Consider the following 20,717-nt stretch of genomic DNA (forward strand, 5'->3'; position numbering starts at 1 on the left):
TCTTGCAAAAACAATATACAATATAGTTTTAATATACAATCTTGCAGGGCCTAGAACCCAGGTCTTTCTCGAACCTGGATCTTCTGTACAAAAGGTGAGCGCACAGACCACTGAGCCATTAAGCTTTGGAAGTACTCCCTTGTTTTAGGGTTTTTCAGCTTTTTATCGCTGGTCAAATCAACGAAAACTGACGAAGGCAAGCCTAGAACCCAGATCTTTCTCGAACCTAGATCTTCTGTACAAAAGGCTGATGCTGAGGCCACTGAGCCATTGAGGTTGCTGGCAGACATTCACTTTTGTGGGTCTTTGTGCTTTTTAGCAATGGTTAAATCAACAAAAACTGACGAAGGCGAGCCTAGAACCCAGATCTTCTTTGAACCTGGATCTTCCGTACAAAAGGGCAATGCACAGACCGCTGAGCCATTGAGGTTTTGGTATGCTATATGCTTTTGTGGGTTTTTGTGCTTTTTATCAATGGTTAAATCAACGAAAACTGACGAAGGTGAGCCTAGAACCCAGATCTTTCTCGAACCTGGATATTCCGTACAAAAGGGGAACGCACAGACCACTGAGCCATTGAGTATGTGATGCACTGCTTTGTTTTTGGGTTTTTCTGCTTTTTATCGATGGTCCAAACAACAAAAAGTGACATAGGTGAGCCTAGAACCCAGATCTTTCTCGAACCTGAATCTTCTGTGCAAAAGGTGAACGCACAGACCGCTGAGCCATTGAGGTTAAGGAGGACTGTATACTTTTGTGGGTTTTTGTGCTTTTTATCAATGGTTAAATCAACAAAAACTGACGAAGGCAAGCCTAGAACCCAGATCTTTCTCGAACCTGGATATTCTGTACAAAAGGCGAACGCACAGACCGCTGAGCCATCGAGTTTGCAATGCTTTTTATCGATGGTCAAATCATTGAAAACTGAAGAAGGCGAGCCTAGAACCCAAATCTTTCCATTGATGCACAGTCCTTTTTTATGGGTTTTTGTGCTTTTTATTGATGGTCAAATCAACGAAAATTGACAAAAACGAGCCTAGAACCCAGATCTTTCTCGAACCTGGATCTTCTGTACAAAAGGCAAACTCACAGTCCGCTAAGCTATTGAGTCTGACATGAAAGCTTTTATTGTTTGGGTTTTTGTTCCATTTATTGATATTCAAGCAACAGAAACTGTTTTATGCAAGTCTAGAACCCTGATCTTTCTCAAACCTGGTTCTTCCGTGTGAAAGGCGAACTGAGCCATTGAAACATGCAATTGTTATATGGTTTTTCTGCTTTTTATCGATGTACAAGGCAATGAAACTAAGTCAAGGCAAGGCTAGAACCCATATCTTTCCCGAACCTGGATCCTCTGTATGAAAGGCAAGCTTACAGACCACTGAACTATTAAGACTGTAATGTAAACTCTCGCTATTTGGATTTTTGTGCTTTTTATCGATGTACGAACCAACGAAAAAGGTTCAAGATAAGCCTAGAAACCAGAACTTTCTCAAACCTGGACCTTCTTAATGAAAGGCGAATTGACGGATCACTGACACTGAGTCTGTGAAGCATCATGTTGTTTTGTGGGATTTTGTGCTTTTTATCGATGTAAACGAACAAAACATTTCAAAGGAACTCTAGAACCTTGATCTGTCTCGAACTTGGACCTTTCGCATGAAAGGCGAACTCACAGACCACTGAGCTATTGAGTCTGGCTTGTAAAATCTTGTTATTTGGGTTTTTGTGCTACCTATTGATGTACGAACCAACGAAACAGATTCAAAGTGAGCCTACAACACTGATCTTTCTCAAACTTGGATCTTTTGCCTTAAAGTCTAACTCACAGACCGGTTACCCATTATGTCTGTTACACATGATGTTGTTATGCTGGCTTTCGTGCTTTTTCTCGATGTACAAACCAACAAAAACAACTCAAAGCAAGCCTAGAACCCAGATCTTTCTGGAACATCTTGAACATGGACATGCATGAAAGGGGAACTAACAGACCACTGGTATCATCACAGGTATGAAGAGCTCTCGCTATTTGGGTTTTTGTGCATTTTTTCGATGTACAAACAGGGACAGGGATGTCAAAAACAACAACAAAAAAAAACACACCTTTTGATTGTTAAACTACATGGCCTCTGTAACTTCCAAACACCCTCAAACCCAGGGGTGGGCAAACTCGGTCCTGGAGGGCCGGTGTCCTGCACAGTTTAGCTCCAACTCTGATCAAACACACCTGCTTATAGATAATTAGTGATCTTGGAGACACTGATTAGCATGTTCAGGTGTATTTGAGCTGAGTTTAAGCTAAACTATGCAGGACACCGGCCCTCCAGGACCGAGTTTGCCCACCCCTGCTCAAACCCCATAAAGCCTCATGAACGCCTGACTGATGCTTTAATCATCTGCTTTAATATGTCTTCTAAGATGGCTTCAGTCATGTACTAAAAGTCAGTTTGATTGGTGCTTGCTACTGAAGCCCTTATGACTCATTTTCAGATTCTCTAATGAGCTTGTTTAAGATTTAAGAATAACTGATGAGATACATCAGGATCTACCTTGAGCTCAAAGAGACTTTATTCACTTAAATTGATTAGATACACAGCTAACATGACTAGTAAAGACGTTGTGTTATTATTTTAATGATTATTACATCTATTAAAAACAGCTCATGATGGCATTTAAACATGAACATCAAACATGAAATAGTGATATGATTCAGTTTACTTATAAAATATTGAGAATTAAAGTAAATTCTTTTATAAAGTGAAGCTCAAGTGAAAGTTTGAGAGGTTTTATTTTCTCATACATTTTGCATAATGTAGTGTGTGTGACATTTCTGAATGAAACAAGCCATTAATTTGGGTGAACAATATTTAATTGCAAATGAACCAATAAACCAGCATGCACAATGTTTGTTTTCATGTAGACTTAAAGTATAAAAAGTAGTTAGAAAATAAAATAGAAAACAGCAGATCTGATAAAATATAAATCACACAAAACAGTAACAACGTCATTCACTGAGTGACACTGAAACACATCAACTAAAGTAAAAAAGAAATCAATTTATCTCAAATAACATGTTAATATAAAATGAAATATCACAGATGTTTATCTCTGGTGTGAACTTAATAAAGTACTGAAGGGTGACGTACAGAGCTGTGGCTGCCTTTCTGTCTGTCAGAGTTTAATAGGTAGATCCTGCTTTGAAAAGAGGTCAAAGGCTGCAATTCCTCTGTAAATCTTAAGTGAATCCAGTCAAACACCTCCTGCATCATAGACAGAAAATGACTTGCATTGATATAAATTATATGAAGACAATGGTGAATCTCCTTACAATCAGCAGGTTCATCAGGACAGCTAACAAACTGAGGTGTCTTCATGTCTGAAATGACAAATATGCATTTATAGTGTTTTAAGCTCAAGTCACACACTAGATCAGGGGTGGCCAAACTCTGTCTTGGAGGGCCGGTGTCCTGCAGATTTTAGCTCCAACTTGCCTCAACACACCTGTAAGGATGTTTCTAGAGAGCTTAGTAAAGCTGCGGTCACACTAGAGTTTGAGCTTGCGAAATTCTGTCGTACGGTGCTGCGAAAAGGGGAAGGATTAAACAAGATGATTAGACATTTAAAAAAGCGAGCGATTGCTCCATATTTTAAATTGCTGTACCGAGAGGTCATGTTTTGATCTTTGATTGGTCTCACGCAGTCAAGTGTTGCGTTTTCGTAGGTCAAAGTTCACCAAGCTTGAACTTTGCAACCCTGTGAACTGCGAAACTTGCTGCTCGACCTTGCGTTTCTGGTCTGACGCATTCGCGTGAGTACGAATGGAAGTCTATGGGAAGAAAAGTCCAGTGTGACCGCAGCTTAAGAGCTTAATTAGCTAGCCCAGGTGTGTGTGATTGGGGTTGGAACAAAACATTGCAGGACACCAGCCCTCCAGGACCAAATTTGGACACCCCTGCTCTAGATGTTATTCTTATTTCATCTCTCATGCTAGATTTTCATTTACCAGGTTATCATATTTGAGACCCTGGACTACAAAACCAGTGTCATTTTGCACATGTGTATTTTTTGGCAATAACCAAAGGGACACAAAATTACAAATTTTATTTAAATTTTATGGCTAAACTCAGTATCATTTTAAGTAAACATCTTGTTCCATTAAATATGTATAACATTTCCTATCTTAAATATATAAAACTTACATTTTTGATTATTAATATGCATTGTTGAGAACTTCATTTGGACAAAATTTAAATAATTTCAGTATTTAGATTGTTTTAATTCTCAGATTCCAGATTTTCAATAGTTGTATCTCAGCTAAATAATGTCCAAACTATACATCACTGGAAAGCTTACTTTTTTCAATTGTCAGTTCATTGACACTTATGATTGGTTTTATGGTCCAGGGTCTGATTTGTCTTATACTTACTACATTTAATGACTCAGAAATGTCCTCATGTGTTTTAGACCCTCAGGCTTCACACAATCCAGGAAGGTCTTCCGGTAAACATCTAGACTGATTTCCTGAAATGCAGAAGAAAACGTTTTCATTAACTGAGAAAAACAGACAGAGGTAATGCAGAGAAGGAGGTTTGTGATTTCGGATCTTTCTGAGGCCTGAAAACTGTTGCAACCCAAAAAAAGTATAAGCAAAACCCTTCAGAAGATGGACTAAGGGCCAGGCTCATAGTAGTCAGCACTTGTTTTTTTTTGTGACAATAAAAAGTGCACTTGAACATTACACTTCACATCAGCAACACTGCATTTTTGTTATATCCATCAAATGAAATTATATTTGATCACATTGTAAATTAACAGCAGACTCAAATAAAGTATCCCTGCAGATCCCAAAGAAAAACTTCTGAATATTTTAGTTTCTACTTGCACATGTGTTCTTTTCTCAGCATTACTGATCAGCTTTTATCTCATGTATAGTCATGGATTAATGGCTTTGGTAGGGTTCCATAAAACAGAAAGAGTTTGAGATTTATTCTTCCAGGAAAAACCCCTTGGCCTGGCCAAACGAAGCATTTTAACTTGATGAATTTCAAAAGAAAATGATCCAGCAGAGACTTAATAAAGGGAGCTGACAATTACTGAAGTTCAGAAACAGACAGACTTCAACACACTACACTGAAAATGAATGGCGTAAGGAAAAGTGCACTAAAATATCAAAGACGTCTGTTCACAATGTCTCAGTTACATTTTATTATTTTACCACATTTTATGACTTTGAATGATTATTATTATTATTATTTACATTTGTTCTGTATCTATTAATATTAAACAGACTTAAATTACTTTTAACTACAACTTTGATCATTAAAAATATATATTAAGGACTTGTCACATTTACAGTATATACGCAATTTTATACTTTATCAGACTTTATCAAATAATTAAAACTGGTCAATGTGAAACTTTGTATGACAAATATGATTTGTTGAATCAAAATGTATTGTTTTACATTAGTTGTTGTTTTTAATAGAGCATCAGTTTAGACTTTGACACATAAGAATATAATATTGAGGGCCTAAATGTTTAAAGGGCACCTATAGTAAAAAATCTACTTTTCAAGCTGTTTGGACAGCCATATGTGCATGTATGGTGTATAGACTGTCATATTGGGGTGATATAAACACACCCAGTGCGGGGAGAGTGGTCCCCCCCGGCCACCAATATTGATTGACAGGCGCGTCATCATATCCTCAGTTGTTGATTCACGTCCGCCATTTTCAGCGTGAGTTGAAGCAATATCACTAAAGGAACACGCTAGCTCTATTTTTAGATGTAAGGCTCATTGGGCTCAACACAAGATCAATATTCTCCACATTATCGCTCTAATAGGAATTATTGGTTGTATCTTTAGGTAGGTTTGCAAACATGTGTACTTCTCATTGAGTCTACCTTATACTTCAGCCGTTTGCATTTCTCGCGATCCCAGAAGCTCCCTGTGATCTTAACTAGCATGTGTTTTAGAATTCTAAACATAGGTTTCTATCAGGGTACACTCAAGTCGAAGGCTGGGCGCCGCGGACCGCTGCAGAAACCTATATTTAGAATTCAAAAATGCGTGGCGCAACGATTCGGGACACTTCATGTTTCTGGTGCGCCAAAGAGAGTGTCTGGTGTGCCGTGTCGCGGCTTCGAGCGGCGCATCCGGTGCCTCAGTCAAAGTTAATTCAGTGTGCGTGGTTATTAGTTTCTGTGTACAAGCTCGGCACTTGAAACTAGCATACAGTTGGCTGTAAAACTGTACAAAGACACATATGATTTTGTACTCTCTGCTTGGGCAGTCGTACATGTACGACTGAATGGTGATCCTCTCACTCCAGCTTTTTCTCTGTCTGCCTGTCAGACTCTGTTGCAAACACAGAGCGAGTGAGCTCATGGCCCGCCCCCTTGTTACGTTGGCAGGAAGCCGAAACTAATCTACATGTGAAGCAACACACCCCTAAATCAGCGAGCTGTGGACACGCCCCCAACATGACACTTTTTAACACATTATAATAAAAAAAATCTGAATTGTGTTTTAAACTGAACCTAAACTGGCACACTCAGAAGAACCATAATATTAATATTAAATCATAAAAAAGAGGTCAACTATGTGCCCTTTAAATAAAGGAATGTTAAAAGTATATATGAAGGACTTGTCACATTTAGTCTACAGTACTGTACATATGCAATTTTATACTTTATCAAATAATTATGACTTTGATTTATTATTGTTTACATTTGTTCAGTATCCATTTATATTAACCAGACTGAAATGAATCAAAGTGCATTTTGATCATCTAAAATATACATATACTATTAAAAGTGAAATTTAGTATCATAAATATGATTTGTTGTATCAAAATCGAGTTTTTTTGTGTTAAAAATGTATCAGTTTAGACTTTGATGCATCAGGATATAATAATGCAACTCAAATGTTTGATTAAGGGATGTTGTGGATGTTATTAAAATTTGACTAAGGAAAAATCTCTATGCAAATACTTCCCATATACTTCAAAACAATGAAAGAGTCTTTGAGTATTCATTTTAACGGTCTGTGTGGGTGTGCCGTGTCATTTCTCCATGCCTCCGATTAAACAAGATTCCTGAAATACGTCTGTTGTTCACCATTTCCTATAAACTCTAGATAATGCTCCAGCTTAATATTAAAAATAAAACATATTTGACTAATCTAAATTTGTTTCTAAACTAAATGATTATTGTGGATGTGCATATATTTTAAATGATCATGATTCCCACGTTAGTACTAGTATAGCTACAAATCATGATACACAAATTTCCCCTATACTTTCAATTTAAATGGCAAACAAACACGTTCCCAAGGGGGTTACTATTTATTTATTTATTTAATTTTGAACACTTTATTTTAATGGTGCATTTGAGTTTTAGTAGACTGTCTGCTTAATATCTGCTGAAACTACTCGTTCAACTGACATTTAACTGACTATAAGAAACTTTGTACATGTCAGCTTACACTAACCCTAACAGTCTACTTATAATTTAATCAGAATTAGTTGCCATGTAGATGCAATGTAACTTAAATCTAACAAACGGACCATCAAAATAAAGTGTGACCAATTATTCATTTATTTATGTACTGTTTGTATAAAAACCGCAGTTTAGACTAAGATGCATTCGAATATTACATTGCATGGCTTAAATGCTTAAATAAGGGAATGTTGTGGAAGCTATTAATATTTCACCATGGTAAATCTCTATGCAAATACTTCCAAAACAGAATGAAAGGAGGCTTTGAGTATTTTAATGTTCCATGTGAGTGTGCTGTGTGTTTTGTATACTGAAAATGCATGTACTGTATGTACAAACAGCATTTGTGGAAAAAAAAAACATCATCATCATCATCATCTCTATGATTATTTTCACAACTCATGCTGGATCTACACTATGCTAATGAAAGCTTATTTTAAAATCTGTCTTCATAAATACTGTAAACTACATTTTTATATACAAACAAATAATTTTTATACACAAATCAAAATTTCACATTAATCATGTTTGTAATAATACTAATTTACAATACTGACGTCACATCTATGTACATACTGTGTCTATAATTATCCTGAAATTCACTGAATATGACTATCTTTGCAATTATATTTTATGGTAGACCTACTTTTAATATAGAATTATTCATATTTTATTATATTATTCATTAATCATATTTATTTTCTCTTTTACATATTTTCAAAAGCATTTCCTTCCAAAGGCATACAATAAATCAATTGAAAATTAAGGACATCAATTATACGTCATATTCTTTCTGCCTTTCTTTTTTTAATGAACTATTAATCCAATTATTATGTTTACAGTGCATTATGCTGTATATCTAACAGCAGCTCTAACCTTTTCAGTTCACCTGTTTTGCATACTTACCTTCCCATAACCCAGACATGATTTGAATACATTATTTCCTTCAGTGCAGTTCACAATCAAACAACCAGCTGACCAGGTAAGAAGCTTTATGATCCCAGCTTTATATTCACTAACATTTATTTCTTACCAAACTGATTATAGCATACCAACATTATTTTTTTAGATATAAATGAAGCATCAGAATTAATTTCCTATGATTATTTCTTGTCGATGTATTCTGTCTGAATAACATCATTTACATTCAGGTCTCTGATTTTGTACTTTACTTTTTTGTACTGTTTGGATATATCAAACAAAATCATTTTAATAGAAAATATTGTTTACTCACTATCTTTTGGCTTAGTCCTTGATTTATCAGGGGTCGCCACAGTGGGAAAATATTATTTAATATAAGGTATGTATTCCCTTTACTGTCTGCTGTGATGAATGTTGTAATAATTGAAATTGATCAAAATTATTTATTCAAAACACGAGACAAGGCTAAAGTTGTGAGGCTTTTAGATATTATAATACATCAAATATTTGTATGACTGAATTCACTGACCCATAAACTGAATAAATAACAATAATATTATACATACAATTACAGCTAAATGTGGCATAAAAAATATGAATACTCTTTGTTGTGTATTTGATTCACCCCACATTTTTTTCTATTTTTTTAGTGTGCATGGGTGTTCAATCTATTTCCTGAAACAACTGTATACTCTAAGCATTCTGTCAAAGCATGTCTACAGTAGATTCTGATTAAGCTACACTGAGCAACATTAATGATGTTCCTGCATGTGCTGCTTCTCTTCTGTGGTGAGTGTTTTACTTTGTATTATATTTGAATGATCTGAGCTTTAGAAAATATGTTTAATGCTGACGTGTTTTATGAAGATCTGTTTGACCAATACATTTTACTAACTAATTTTACCTGTTCACACATTTAACATAATAATTTGTAGTTTTTATATTGAGTCTTTTACTGATTGCACAATTTGATGGAACTTTAAAGAACAGCATTAAACAACAGAACTTTTACAAAAATTCTTCAGTACAGAAACTATAAAATGTATCAGTAATTTTTAAAACAAAACAAATTTACGTACATTTTACTCAAAATTCAAAGGTTTTAAAATAGCATACACAACACAAAACAATTCTATTGTGATCTATTATAATTATATAAAAATCACAATGCTTAATGTATTTATTGTAGGGGGAGGATTTATAAGAATGCAATTTTGTGGGCGTTTTATGTAAATTATATTATAATTTATAATGTTTTACATTGAAGATATGCATTATTTTTTTATTGTAAAAAATGTTGTTCATTATCAATTTTAGTTTTTAATAATTAATAATTAACAGTTCAAATATTACCATCTGAAGATCAAAAGTGTTCAAATTAAAATTCATTTAATTGTTTCGTATTAAAGTGTCATTTCAGTAAAGATGGTGTTGAGGGTGTTTCTATAATGTGTATTTTTCTCTTCAGCTTCTCCTCCTTCAGCTGCTGAAGGCCGACTGAGACAGTTCTACAGGCTGAATAATAAGACTAATGTATCTGTTGCTGAGAGTTTATGCAGAGTAAACTACACTGACCTCGTCACAGTTTATGACCAACAAGACAATAATAAACTACTGCAACTGCTTAAGAACAGCAGCTCTCAACAAGGCTGGATTGGTGTTTATAGAGGAAACTACAGTCTAAAGTGGTCAAATGGTGATGAAGTTTCATACAGCAGATATTCTCCAAGCCATTCTGATCAAACTCGCTGTGCTGCTATGAATGCTGTTGGAGATTGGGAATCTATTCTATGCACAGAGACAAAACACTTCATGTGCTATGAACAAGGTAATAAAATATTAACTTACAAACAGAGATGCATTTAGTTATTTAAAATGTGTTTTTACTTCTGAGTGTTTTGTAATTTGTATTTTTGTATTTAAAATTCTTTAACAAATATGTCATGTTATTTTTAAATAATACTAGAATTTGATCACTAAGCTTATAATAGAAAAATCTAATATAGTGTTCTGACAAGATGTAATTAAATCACATGGCACATCTTGTTAAATCCAGTGTGCTCATTGCAAACTTACAAAAAAAGTTTATGGTTCAATAGCGGGTGTCACGGTGACACAGTGGGTAGCAAGATCGCCTCACAGCAAGGGCATCCGCTGCGTAAAACATATGCTGGAAAAGCTGTCGGTTCGTTCAACTGTGGTGAACCCTGATTAATAAAGGGACTAAGCCGAAAAGAAAATGAATTAATGAATGAATGAATGGTTCAATAGCAGTAAAATAAAGTACAAAATATAGATATTTGTCAAGAAAATAACAAATAGGCAAAGTAGAATTGCATTAAATGATCGTTTATTTCTTGACAATATGCCGAAGTATGCTAAAGGACTTTTAATTTGTCAGTTACCTGGGTTAAGCACTTCAGGTGAACTGTATGCAATTGCAAAATTGGTGCGTTTAAGGTCTGTTTTCTTTAAATATCAGCAATCTCCACTGGCTGAGTGATGTCCAATATAAAGTGGGTCTCAGATTGTACAAGAAGCACTGCATTAAATTACATTTTCCTTGCTATGTCTTTATAATATGAGCATTTATTTTACCCCAGTATATTCAATGGAGCTTTTGCGCTAGCCTGCCGATTCTGACCAGCGCGTGAGAGTAAACGGCTTTTTGTCTCGTTTTACGCTTTAGCAACTAAATGAATGCCAAAGTCTGTTTAACTGATTGTATTTTAATTACATTACAACATCGATGCTGTAAAAGGAACCGTATAAAATGGAAAAAAACTCACAATAACAGGTCACCAGAAATTTATCATTATGGGAACTACACTAGCTCTGCATATACCCTATAGATCCCTGTAAATCTCATTAGTGTGAAATAAAACAGTATAGTAAAACATTTGCTAGAAATAAAATAGCAAAAATATCTCTGAACATAAAGAACTGAATGGTTTAATAAATTTAATAGCATTTATCTTAAAGTGACAGCAGCCTATAATATATATTTTGAATTTTTCTTGTATTTTCAAACGACAATTTATAGTTATATAGTGTATAATTTAAAACAACTATTACATTTCTCACTCCATTATTTTATATTTTAATATAATAGGTCTAATTTGCTAAACATTCATTCATTCTTTTTCTTTCCGGCTTAGTCCCTTTATTAATGAATGAACCGCCAACTTATCCAGCATATGTTTTAAGCAGCACATGCCTTTCCAGCTGCAACCCATCACTGGGAAACATCCACACACACTCATTTACACACATACACTACGGACAATTTAGCTTACTCAATTCACCTGTACTGCATGTCTTTTGACTTGTGGGGGAAACTGGAACACCAGGAGGAAACCCACACAAACACGGGGAGAACAAGCAAACTCCACACAGAAATGCCAACTGACCGAGCCGGGGCTTGAACCAGCGACCTTCTTGCTGTGCGGCGATTGTGCTACCTATTTGCTAAACATTTCTAACGACATGATTTTCCCTATATTTGTGTCCAACCCTTCTCAAAGTATTTCAATGTAATTCAAAAACATTAAAATATCTTACAACATTTAAACAGATGGAGCTGGAGCATCATCATATATCTACACATTAATCCCTCAAAATAAAAGCTGGTTTGATGCTCAGCTTTACTGCAAAGAAAATCACACTGATTTAGTCTCTATCAGAAATCAGGAGGAAAATACCCTGGTGCTGACCAAACAAGATCAGAGTAATACTCCTTTCTGGATCGGCCTGCTGAATGACAGTGTGGACTGGAGTGATGGAGGACGATCTGCTTACAGAAACTGGTTTCAGAACACTGATCAGAGCAAGACTTATGTTTACATGATTTTCACTGATGGGCGTTGGATAAAGATCAATGACGGGCAGTTCAATCCTCTGTGTTACAGTAAGACGACACACACAACAGCTTTAAAACTCAAATAATTCCCATTTTATCTTCACATGTCATTATAATCTGCTGTATTTGACTAGTTTTGGATGTTTGTTGTTGTCAGAGAGCTTCATTCATGTGAGTCCTGCTGAAATGTCCTGGGAAGATGCTATGAATTACTGCAGCGCTCACTTTTCTAGAGCGCTGTGTCTGGAGTCTGAGAACGATCAGACAGAAACGCAGCGAGAGTTAAACAGAAATAATATCTCTGCTCCAGTTTGGGTGGGTCTCAGACAGAGTCGACTTTTTGGATTCTGGATTTGGATCAATGGTCTTGAAGTGGGAAACTGGACAAACTGGAAAGGAGGAATGGCTCCTGAAGCTGCGCTTTCTCAACACTGCGCTGCCATGGAGAAGGTGAACGGACAATACACACTGACTGATAAAGACTGCAGGTCTACATTCAGAGTTGTGTGTGAGACGCAGTAATTTACCACTCTTTACCGCCTTTTCCTTTATTGAACAGTTTTCAGGAGCTCCTGCTGTTAATAGTGAACAGCTCAATCATTTGTGTCTTTAAAATTACATTCGCAGTTAGCATTAACCTCTATAGCAGCTAGATCAGAAAATATGATGTTTGATGATTTTCTTTGACTGATCTTGTTTACTTTTCTGGTTCATTTTCATTTATTGTGTCAATTCACTTCAATTTGCTACAGTTTACTGTAAAGCTTTAGGCTTTGTGCTAAAAGTGAATATTATAGGTTGTTAATAAATATAATGCACATTACTTTCTATTTCTGCTAATATTTTATTAAGTTGTCTTTGTATCATCCTATATTAAATAAAGTATTTTAACAACGAAATTAACAGCATTTTTTCTTTGCTATCCATTAAATAAACACATACATATTTTGACAGATTTTTCTTAACTATTTAAACAAAAATATACCAAAAAATGATGAATAAATAAATTATTACATTTAAATTTCATATATATTAGCAAAACAATCAGAAAATAAATATATACACGTGTCTTTGTGAATCAAAAAGGTTTTTTCTGCAGTTGGACAACTTAATTAATGTTAATAAGGCTGCAATACATCACAAAAACACAAATAAAGCTGATTTTAACTCAGCATCTCTTTCAGAGTCTTTATAAAACATGAAACTCCATTAAAATCATGCGGTCTGCAGGTGGTCTTTCTGACAGAGACTCTCAATGGTTTGATGCAGACGCAGCATTACATTTATTGACAATCAAATCTAGCGCTAAGACTGAAGAAACGATGCACTTTGATCATTAAATAACTAGATAGATTAAATAACACACAATTTTAGGGGAAAAAACCCCACAAGAATTATGTGACTTAAATAGTGACCCATAAATAAGCTATTTTAATTCATTGTTGACTGTATTTTATGAATAACCAAAGACTAAAGTTTCAGCTCAATACAAAATGAAAGGCTCTACTTAAGAAGAAGAAAAAAGTCAGATCCGGAGGGACTATGAACACTCTTCCTTGAGCTCTTCCTTTATACATATAGTACAAGTAATTTCTTCCAAGAAGTTAAAGAAATACAATTTAAAACAAGCAAATAAACAAACATTCAACATTTCAATAATAATTAAACTAATATTAGTATTTAAATGAAGTTAAGATATATATTCTGCATAATAAATACAGATCTCAGAAAGGTTTCACTGGAATACTGCATTACTGGAAGCACATCGCTGCATTTAAATATGAACACAACAGATAGTCTAGATAGTCCACTGATAAAGCTTGTTTACAGAAACACTGAATGAACAGAAACAGCTTTGAGGATCAGGAGGATGGAAAGTTTTCTGCACATTTGAATGTTTTGGTTTAACTGAAGAACTGCTTCATGATCTATTCAGTGTTCAGCATGTAAACAACATCTGATGACGTCAAGCATTTATTATAATTATTCCTACTATAGAGACCGAAGCAAAAATACTAAAACTTTAATTTTAAAAGTAGTTGTTATTTTATTGAAATAACAAAATCATCAGGGCTGGGTTTCCCAAAACCAGAGTTATCAAAGTAAGATGGAAGTTCTGTCATTATAAACATTTATTTAGACCTGTATCACTAAAAAAGCAACTCGCTATATACTTATTTTATTATTAGGAATTAAAATCTTGAAACCTTTTATGCAGTGTAAGCTGTTTATTTGGACATTAACATTTATCACTGTTAAACATAGAGATTTGTATATTAAATAAACTATTTTAAGTAATGAGCACTTGTATCAGAAGTAGTGGATGTGTAGTAGTAGTAGTAGTAGTAGTAGTAGTAGTAGTCGTTGTCGTTGTCTGTGTAGTAGTATCAGAAGCAGTAGACGTTGTTGATGTAGATGTTGTAGTAGCAGTCATTCCTGTAGTAGTATCAGTAGTAGATTTAGTAGTAGTATCAGTGGTAGTAGTCGTTGTAATAGGTTCAGTAGTAGTACACATTGTAGGAGTAGTAGTGGTTGTGGCTGTAGTAGCAGTAGTAATAGTTGTAGCATTAGAAACTCTCTGTAGTAGTAGTAGTAGTAGTAGTAGTAGTAGTAGTAGTCATTGTCTGTGTAGTAGTATCAGAAGTAGTAGACGTTGTTGATGTAGATGTTGTAGTAGCAGTCTTTCCTGTAGCAGTATCATTAGTAGATGTAGTAGTAGTATCAGTGGTAGATTTAGTAGTAGTATCAGTCGTTGTAATAGGTTCAGTAGTAGTACACATTGTAGGAGTAGTAGTGGTTGTGGCTGTAGTAGCAGTAGTAATAGTTGTAGCATTAGAAACTCTCTGTAGTAGTAGTAGTAGTAGTAGTAGTAGTCGTTGTCTGTGTAGTAGTATCAGAAGTAGTAGACGTTGTTGATGTAGATGTTGTAGTAGCAGTCATTCCTGTAGCAGTATCATTAGTAGATGTAGTAGTAGTATCAGTGGTAGATTTAGTAGTAGTATCAGTGGTAGTAGTCGTTGTAATAGGTTCAGTAGTAGTACACATTGTAGGAGTAGTAGTGCTTGTGGCTGTAGTAGCAGTAGTAATAGTTGTAGCATTAGAAACTCTCTGTAGTAGTAGTAGTAGTAGTAGTAGTAGTAGTAGTAGTAGTCGTTGTCGTTGTCTGTGTAGTAGTATCAGAAGCAGTAGACGTTGTTGATGTAGATGTTGTAGTAGCAGTCATTCCTGTAGTAGTATCAGTAGTAGATTTAGTGGTAGTATCAGTGGTAGTAGTCGTTGTAATAGGTTCAGTAGTAGTACACATTGTAGGAGTAGTAGTGCTTGTGGCTGTAGTAGCAGTAGTAATAGTTGTAGCATTAGAAACTCTCTGTAGTAGTAGTAGTAGTAGTAGTTGGTGTAGTACTTAGGATTTATTTTCATTATTATTATTTTTATAGTGGTTGTTGTTAATGATTATTACTGTTGTCCTTTCTTGCTTGTTTACTGTCATTATTACTATCATTATATCACTAGCATTGTTGTCACTCCTTATATAAGTTACTTGCTTCATTTAGTGACTGTTATTGTTGCTTTTGTATGTACTCTGACCTGTTTACCATGTTACCTTTACATGCACGCGCGTACACACACCCCATTGACATGATCTAACCCAGGCATGGGCAAACTCGATCCTCGAGGGCCGGTGTCCCTGCAGAGTTTTGCTCCAACACTAATCAAACACACCTGAACACCCTAATTAGTGTCTTCAAGATCACTAGAAAGCTACAAGCAGGTGTGTTTGATTAGGGTTGGAGCAAAACTATGCAGGGACACCGGCCCTCCAGGATCGAGTTTGCCCATCCCTGATCTAACCTTTACTCTGACCTAATTTAGGTGGAGGAAACAGAAGATGAAGATTGGAGAAATAATGGATAAGTTTGTATGACCTTCACTGATCAGCATAAACATCTGGAGTCTCATTGATAAAACTTTGCATATAAATCTCCCTAAAAGTGAACATAGCAGAATAAACAGTAATTTATTGATGAATGATTATTGCTCATGTAACGATATAAAGTGATTCAGTCAATATTAAAGTTAAATATGTGTACTTAGAGTTTACTTACAGCTCTGCACATTCTGCTGTCAAGTTTGTAGATCAAAACTTCTGCAAACGGTTGCTGTTTTGTGTGCACACCACATTTATAAATGAGAGCCCTGATACTGAAAGAGGAAGATGTAAATTCTCCTGCTTTATAACTCATGAGATCTTCTCTGGAAACTCTCCTGCTTTTCAGCACATGCTACAAACACCTTGATCTTTTATTTTCTATTAGCTTAAACTCAGATCTGATTTCAGATGCTTAGATTCTTTGAATACTTAGATTTTTTTGGGTTATAGATTACCTAAATTTCTTAGACTGATTTGTTAGTTCTTCATGTGCATTATAACATCATATCTATTACTGCAATTATTGATTTATCATTTTTGTTTAAATAGAATTATCACATTTAAACTTTGACTCTGACTGATTTGATCTCATCCCATCAATTCAAGAGTTCACACTTAGCTGATGATTCATCAATAGCTTGTTTGGCATGCTGTCCCGGGAGAGAGCCCCGAGCTCAGGGGATCCTCGAGCCCGGGGCTTCCCCCCGTTTGCAGAGCGAGAGGGGAGCCTGAGCTCGGTGGATCTCAGAACTCCCCGTCTGCAGTAGCTAAGGGAACACGTGAGGAAAAAAGGAGGCTAGACAAATGTTTCATTGTTATGCATGATGTATATATTTGGATGGTGGGAGGAAACCGGAGAACCCGGGGAAAACCCACGCGGACACGGGGAGAACATACAAACTCCTCACAGAAACACCTACCGACCTGGCAGGACCAGGGTTGGCAGTGTTCTTGCTGTGGGGCTAACAGTGCTAATAGTGCTGTGATAAATCATAAGCACATGATCCTCTCGAAATTAGTTTATTAATAAACCTCACTTATTTTTGCATCAGCAACCTTTGATTATTTTAAGCATCTTCATATGAAAACAGTGGCATTTCCATGGAAAGATTGACAAAGTGTCTGAATTAAAATATGTGTTTGAGTCTCCTCTTACTGCAGTCGTCTACTCTCACCTACAGTTTAGACCAGGAGACGATCAGAAGAGATCAGCTGCTCACCAGGTAGGACTTTTATACCTTTGAAAGTATTTTAAATTAGAAAAATAACTAAAGCACTTGAATATTTCGTTAAAAATTCGTGGTTGAAAAAGCAAAAACTTGATTATAATTTGGATTTAATCATTAAATTGTATTGCTTAAAGAGAAAATTCAACCTAAAATAAACATTAATTTACTCTCAGGTGCTTTCAAAGCTGTTTGAGTGTCTGTTTTTGAACAATGCTGGACACCTGCACTCACTGACTTCTAGAGCAGGAAAGCAAATACAATGAAGAGCAAAGGAGATCCGCTATTCAACAATTTAAACAAAATATCTTCTTTTGTGCTCAACAGAAACTCAAACAGGTTTGATTAAAGTGCAGGACCAGCCTGATCTCACGAGAAAATGTAAGTAATTTATGTATTGTCAGTTTAGTGGCGAAGTTGTACGATTTTAAAAAGGAGGCATGGCACCTAACCCCACCCCTAAAGCCAACCGTCATTGGGGGATGAGCAAATCGTACGAATTAGATCGTACGAATTAGCCACTAAATCAAAAAGTTACGAATTGCCGTGAGATTGTGTTGGCAGGACGAGTAAATTAAGACTGAATTCTCATTTTTGGGTGAACTATCCCTCTAAATATCATGCTAACAGCTTTAATACAGCATGCAGAGGTCTACAAATTAAATATTATATTTTGTAATACAACCTAATATAACTTATAGTTGTACAGTATATATGTACAGTATTGCAACATTCGTTATTGAAAGCTCAAGGTGTATTATTTGACTTGTCTTTTCTTCAGTGGTTGCTCAAACTGATGTTGATGATGTTTCTGCATGTGTTTCTCCTCATCTGTGGTGAGTTTGACACGTTTATCATATTTTCAGAGCCACAGAGCAATAATCTGTTTAAAATAAACTATGTAAATGGAATTAATTGTTTTAGTTTTGCGCTGAAACTGAAACTAAAAAATAATTAAATGAAATTATAAAAAAATTAACAACACATTTGTAATTATTGAATATATTATTGAATTGTTGTTAATAAACAAAATAAGCATAAGAATAGGTGATATAATTTACTGACCTCATTTTCTGCAATTAAACATTACAATACAGAAACTATGAAATCTATCAGTAATTTTAATACAAAATAAAAGTTAATGATTTATTCACAATTCAAAAGCTGTATAACTGTCTAAACAATAGAAATCATTATAGCCAGAACAATTATTAAAACAATTAAAATTATTCATGTTTTGTTGCAGGTGAGATGGTGATGAATTATACGAATGTGGTGTAGGGGGTTGCATGTAAATTATATTATAAGTAATATTGATGTACCTCAAATACATGATTTTTTTATTGATAAATAAAGAAATAATAAGTAAAAATGATCTGCACATTGAGTATTAAAATTAAAGTACAGTGTTTACTCCCAGTTTTTCCCAATTTTCTAATAATTTATAAAAAACAGTTTATATGTTACAATCTGAAGATAAAAAGTGTTGAAATTAATAGTCATTTCACTGTTTCAAGTCAAAGTGTCATTCAAGTAAAGATGTTGATGGTGTGTTTCTAAATGTGGATTTTTCTCTTCAGCTTTTCCTCCTTCAGCTGCTGAAGGCCGACTGAGACAGTTCTACAAACTAGAGAATAAAGTTCAATTAGAAGTTGCTGTAAATCAATGCAGAGTAAACTACACTGACCTCGTCACAGTTTATGACCAACAGGAGAATATTAAACTACTGCAACTGATCAAGAACAGCAGCACTCCAATTGGCTGGATTGGTGCTTATAGAAGAAACTACAGTCTGAAATGGTCAAATGGTGATGATGTTTCATACAGCAGATATTCTCCAAGCTCTTTAGATCAGTCACGCTGTGCTGCTATGAATGCTGGAGATTGGGAATCTATCCTATGCAATGAGACAAAACACTTCATGTGCTACAAAAAAGGTAATAAATATTTGCTTATCAATATTTCAATATAATTAAACAAAATAAAACTCTTCCTTTACTCACACAGAAGCTGGAGGATCATCATACATCTACTCATTAATCCTTCAAAATAAAAGCTGGTTTGATGCTCAGCTTTACTGCAGAGAGAATCACACTGATTTAGTCTCTATCAGAAATGAGGAGGAAAATAACCTGGTGATGAACAAAGGAGAACAGAGTAATACTCCTTTCTGGATCGGCCTGCTGAACGACAGTGTGGACTGGAGAGATGGAGGACGATCTGCTTACAGAAACTGGAGTCCAAACGCTGATCAGAGCAAAACTAATGCTGCTATAATTCTCCCTGATGGGCGATGGATGAAAGCTAATGTTGGGAGCTACTATCCTCTGTGCTACAGTAAGACGACACACACAACAGCTTTAAAATTCAATTAAAACCCATTTTATCTTCAAATGCCATTATAATCTGCTGTATTTGACTAGTTTTGGATGTTTGTTGTTGTCAGAGAGCTTCCTTCATGTGAGTCCTGCTGAAATGTCCTGGGAAGATGCTATGAATTACTGCAGCGCTCACTTTTCTAGAGCGCTGTGTCTGGAGTCTGAGAACGATCAGACAGAAACGCAGCGAGAGTTAAACAGAAATAATATCTCTGCTCCAGTTTGGGTGGGTCTCAGACAGAGCTGTCCTTTCAGATTCTGGATGTGGATCAATGGTCTTGAAGTGGGAAACTGGACAAACTGGAAAGGAGGAATGGCTCCTGAAGCTGCGCTTTCTCAACACTGCGCTGCCATGGAGAAGGTGAACGGACAATACACACTGAGTGATGAAGACTGCAGGTCTACATTCAGAGTTGTGTGTGAGAAAAACTAGTGAACAAATTCACAGAGAAGATCCTGGATCAACCAATCAGATTTCAGGTTAAATTTAAATGTATGATTATAAGGGTGGTTGGTTTCTACACTATTAATATTCAGCTATTGTTGATATTGAGCATTTATGATTAGACATGGGTTTAGAGGCTTTTTGATGCAGATCAAAACTCATTGATTTAAAGCATTTCTTTGGCAGGATCACTGTGAGGGGAACTAATATATCATGTATAACTAGTTATCTTTGCTGTAGTTTTGTTCATCTGATGTCTTTTATTACTGGTTGTGTTTTCTATAAGTCGTGTGTGTAGTTTGATGCTTTCAGTCAATATCACTGTTGTTTCAAGTTGTCAAACACAACTCAATAAACATTGTTCTGGAATCCACTGAAATCTGTCTTTAACATCTGTCAACTATTAATCTGATTATCATATGTACAGTGCATTACGCTTCATGTCACTTTATATCTA

General features: G+C 35.3%; 2 protein-coding genes across 3 annotated transcripts; both read left to right on the top strand.

Moving 5' to 3' along the window:
- The first annotated feature begins 8,483 nt into the window (after positions 1 to 8,483).
- Positions 8,484 to 13,131, top strand: LOC130223382 (lymphocyte antigen 75-like). 2 transcript variants are annotated; one of them, XM_056456166.1, is made up of 5 exons: positions 8,484 to 8,800; positions 9,072 to 9,210; positions 9,890 to 10,249; positions 12,095 to 12,328; positions 12,438 to 13,131. In XM_056456166.1, exons 2-5 carry the CDS (start codon positions 9,177 to 9,179, stop codon positions 12,800 to 12,802), a joined length of 993 nt encoding a protein of 330 aa, XP_056312141.1. In that variant the 5' UTR covers positions 8,484 to 8,800; positions 9,072 to 9,176; the 3' UTR covers positions 12,803 to 13,131. The 2 variants fall into 2 exon arrangements, with proteins under 2 accessions (XP_056312141.1, XP_056312140.1); XM_056456165.1 differs by having other exon boundaries at positions 11,996 to 12,328; positions 12,438 to 13,130.
- Positions 13,132 to 15,935: 2,804 nt separating this feature from the next.
- LOC130223553 (secretory phospholipase A2 receptor-like) lies at positions 15,936 to 20,559 on the top strand. The gene is made up of 5 exons (XM_056456395.1): positions 15,936 to 15,939; positions 18,190 to 18,273; positions 19,018 to 19,374; positions 19,445 to 19,774; positions 19,884 to 20,559. The coding sequence occupies exons 1-5, from the start codon at positions 15,936 to 15,938 to the stop codon at positions 20,246 to 20,248; spliced, it is 1,140 nt and encodes a 379-aa protein (XP_056312370.1). The 3' UTR covers positions 20,249 to 20,559.
- The last annotated feature ends 158 nt before the right edge of the window (positions 20,560 to 20,717 follow it).

This window comes from Danio aesculapii, chromosome 4 (assembly GCF_903798145.1).
Source record: "Danio aesculapii chromosome 4, fDanAes4.1, whole genome shotgun sequence".
Taxonomy (NCBI): Eukaryota; Metazoa; Chordata; class Actinopteri; order Cypriniformes; family Danionidae; genus Danio; species Danio aesculapii.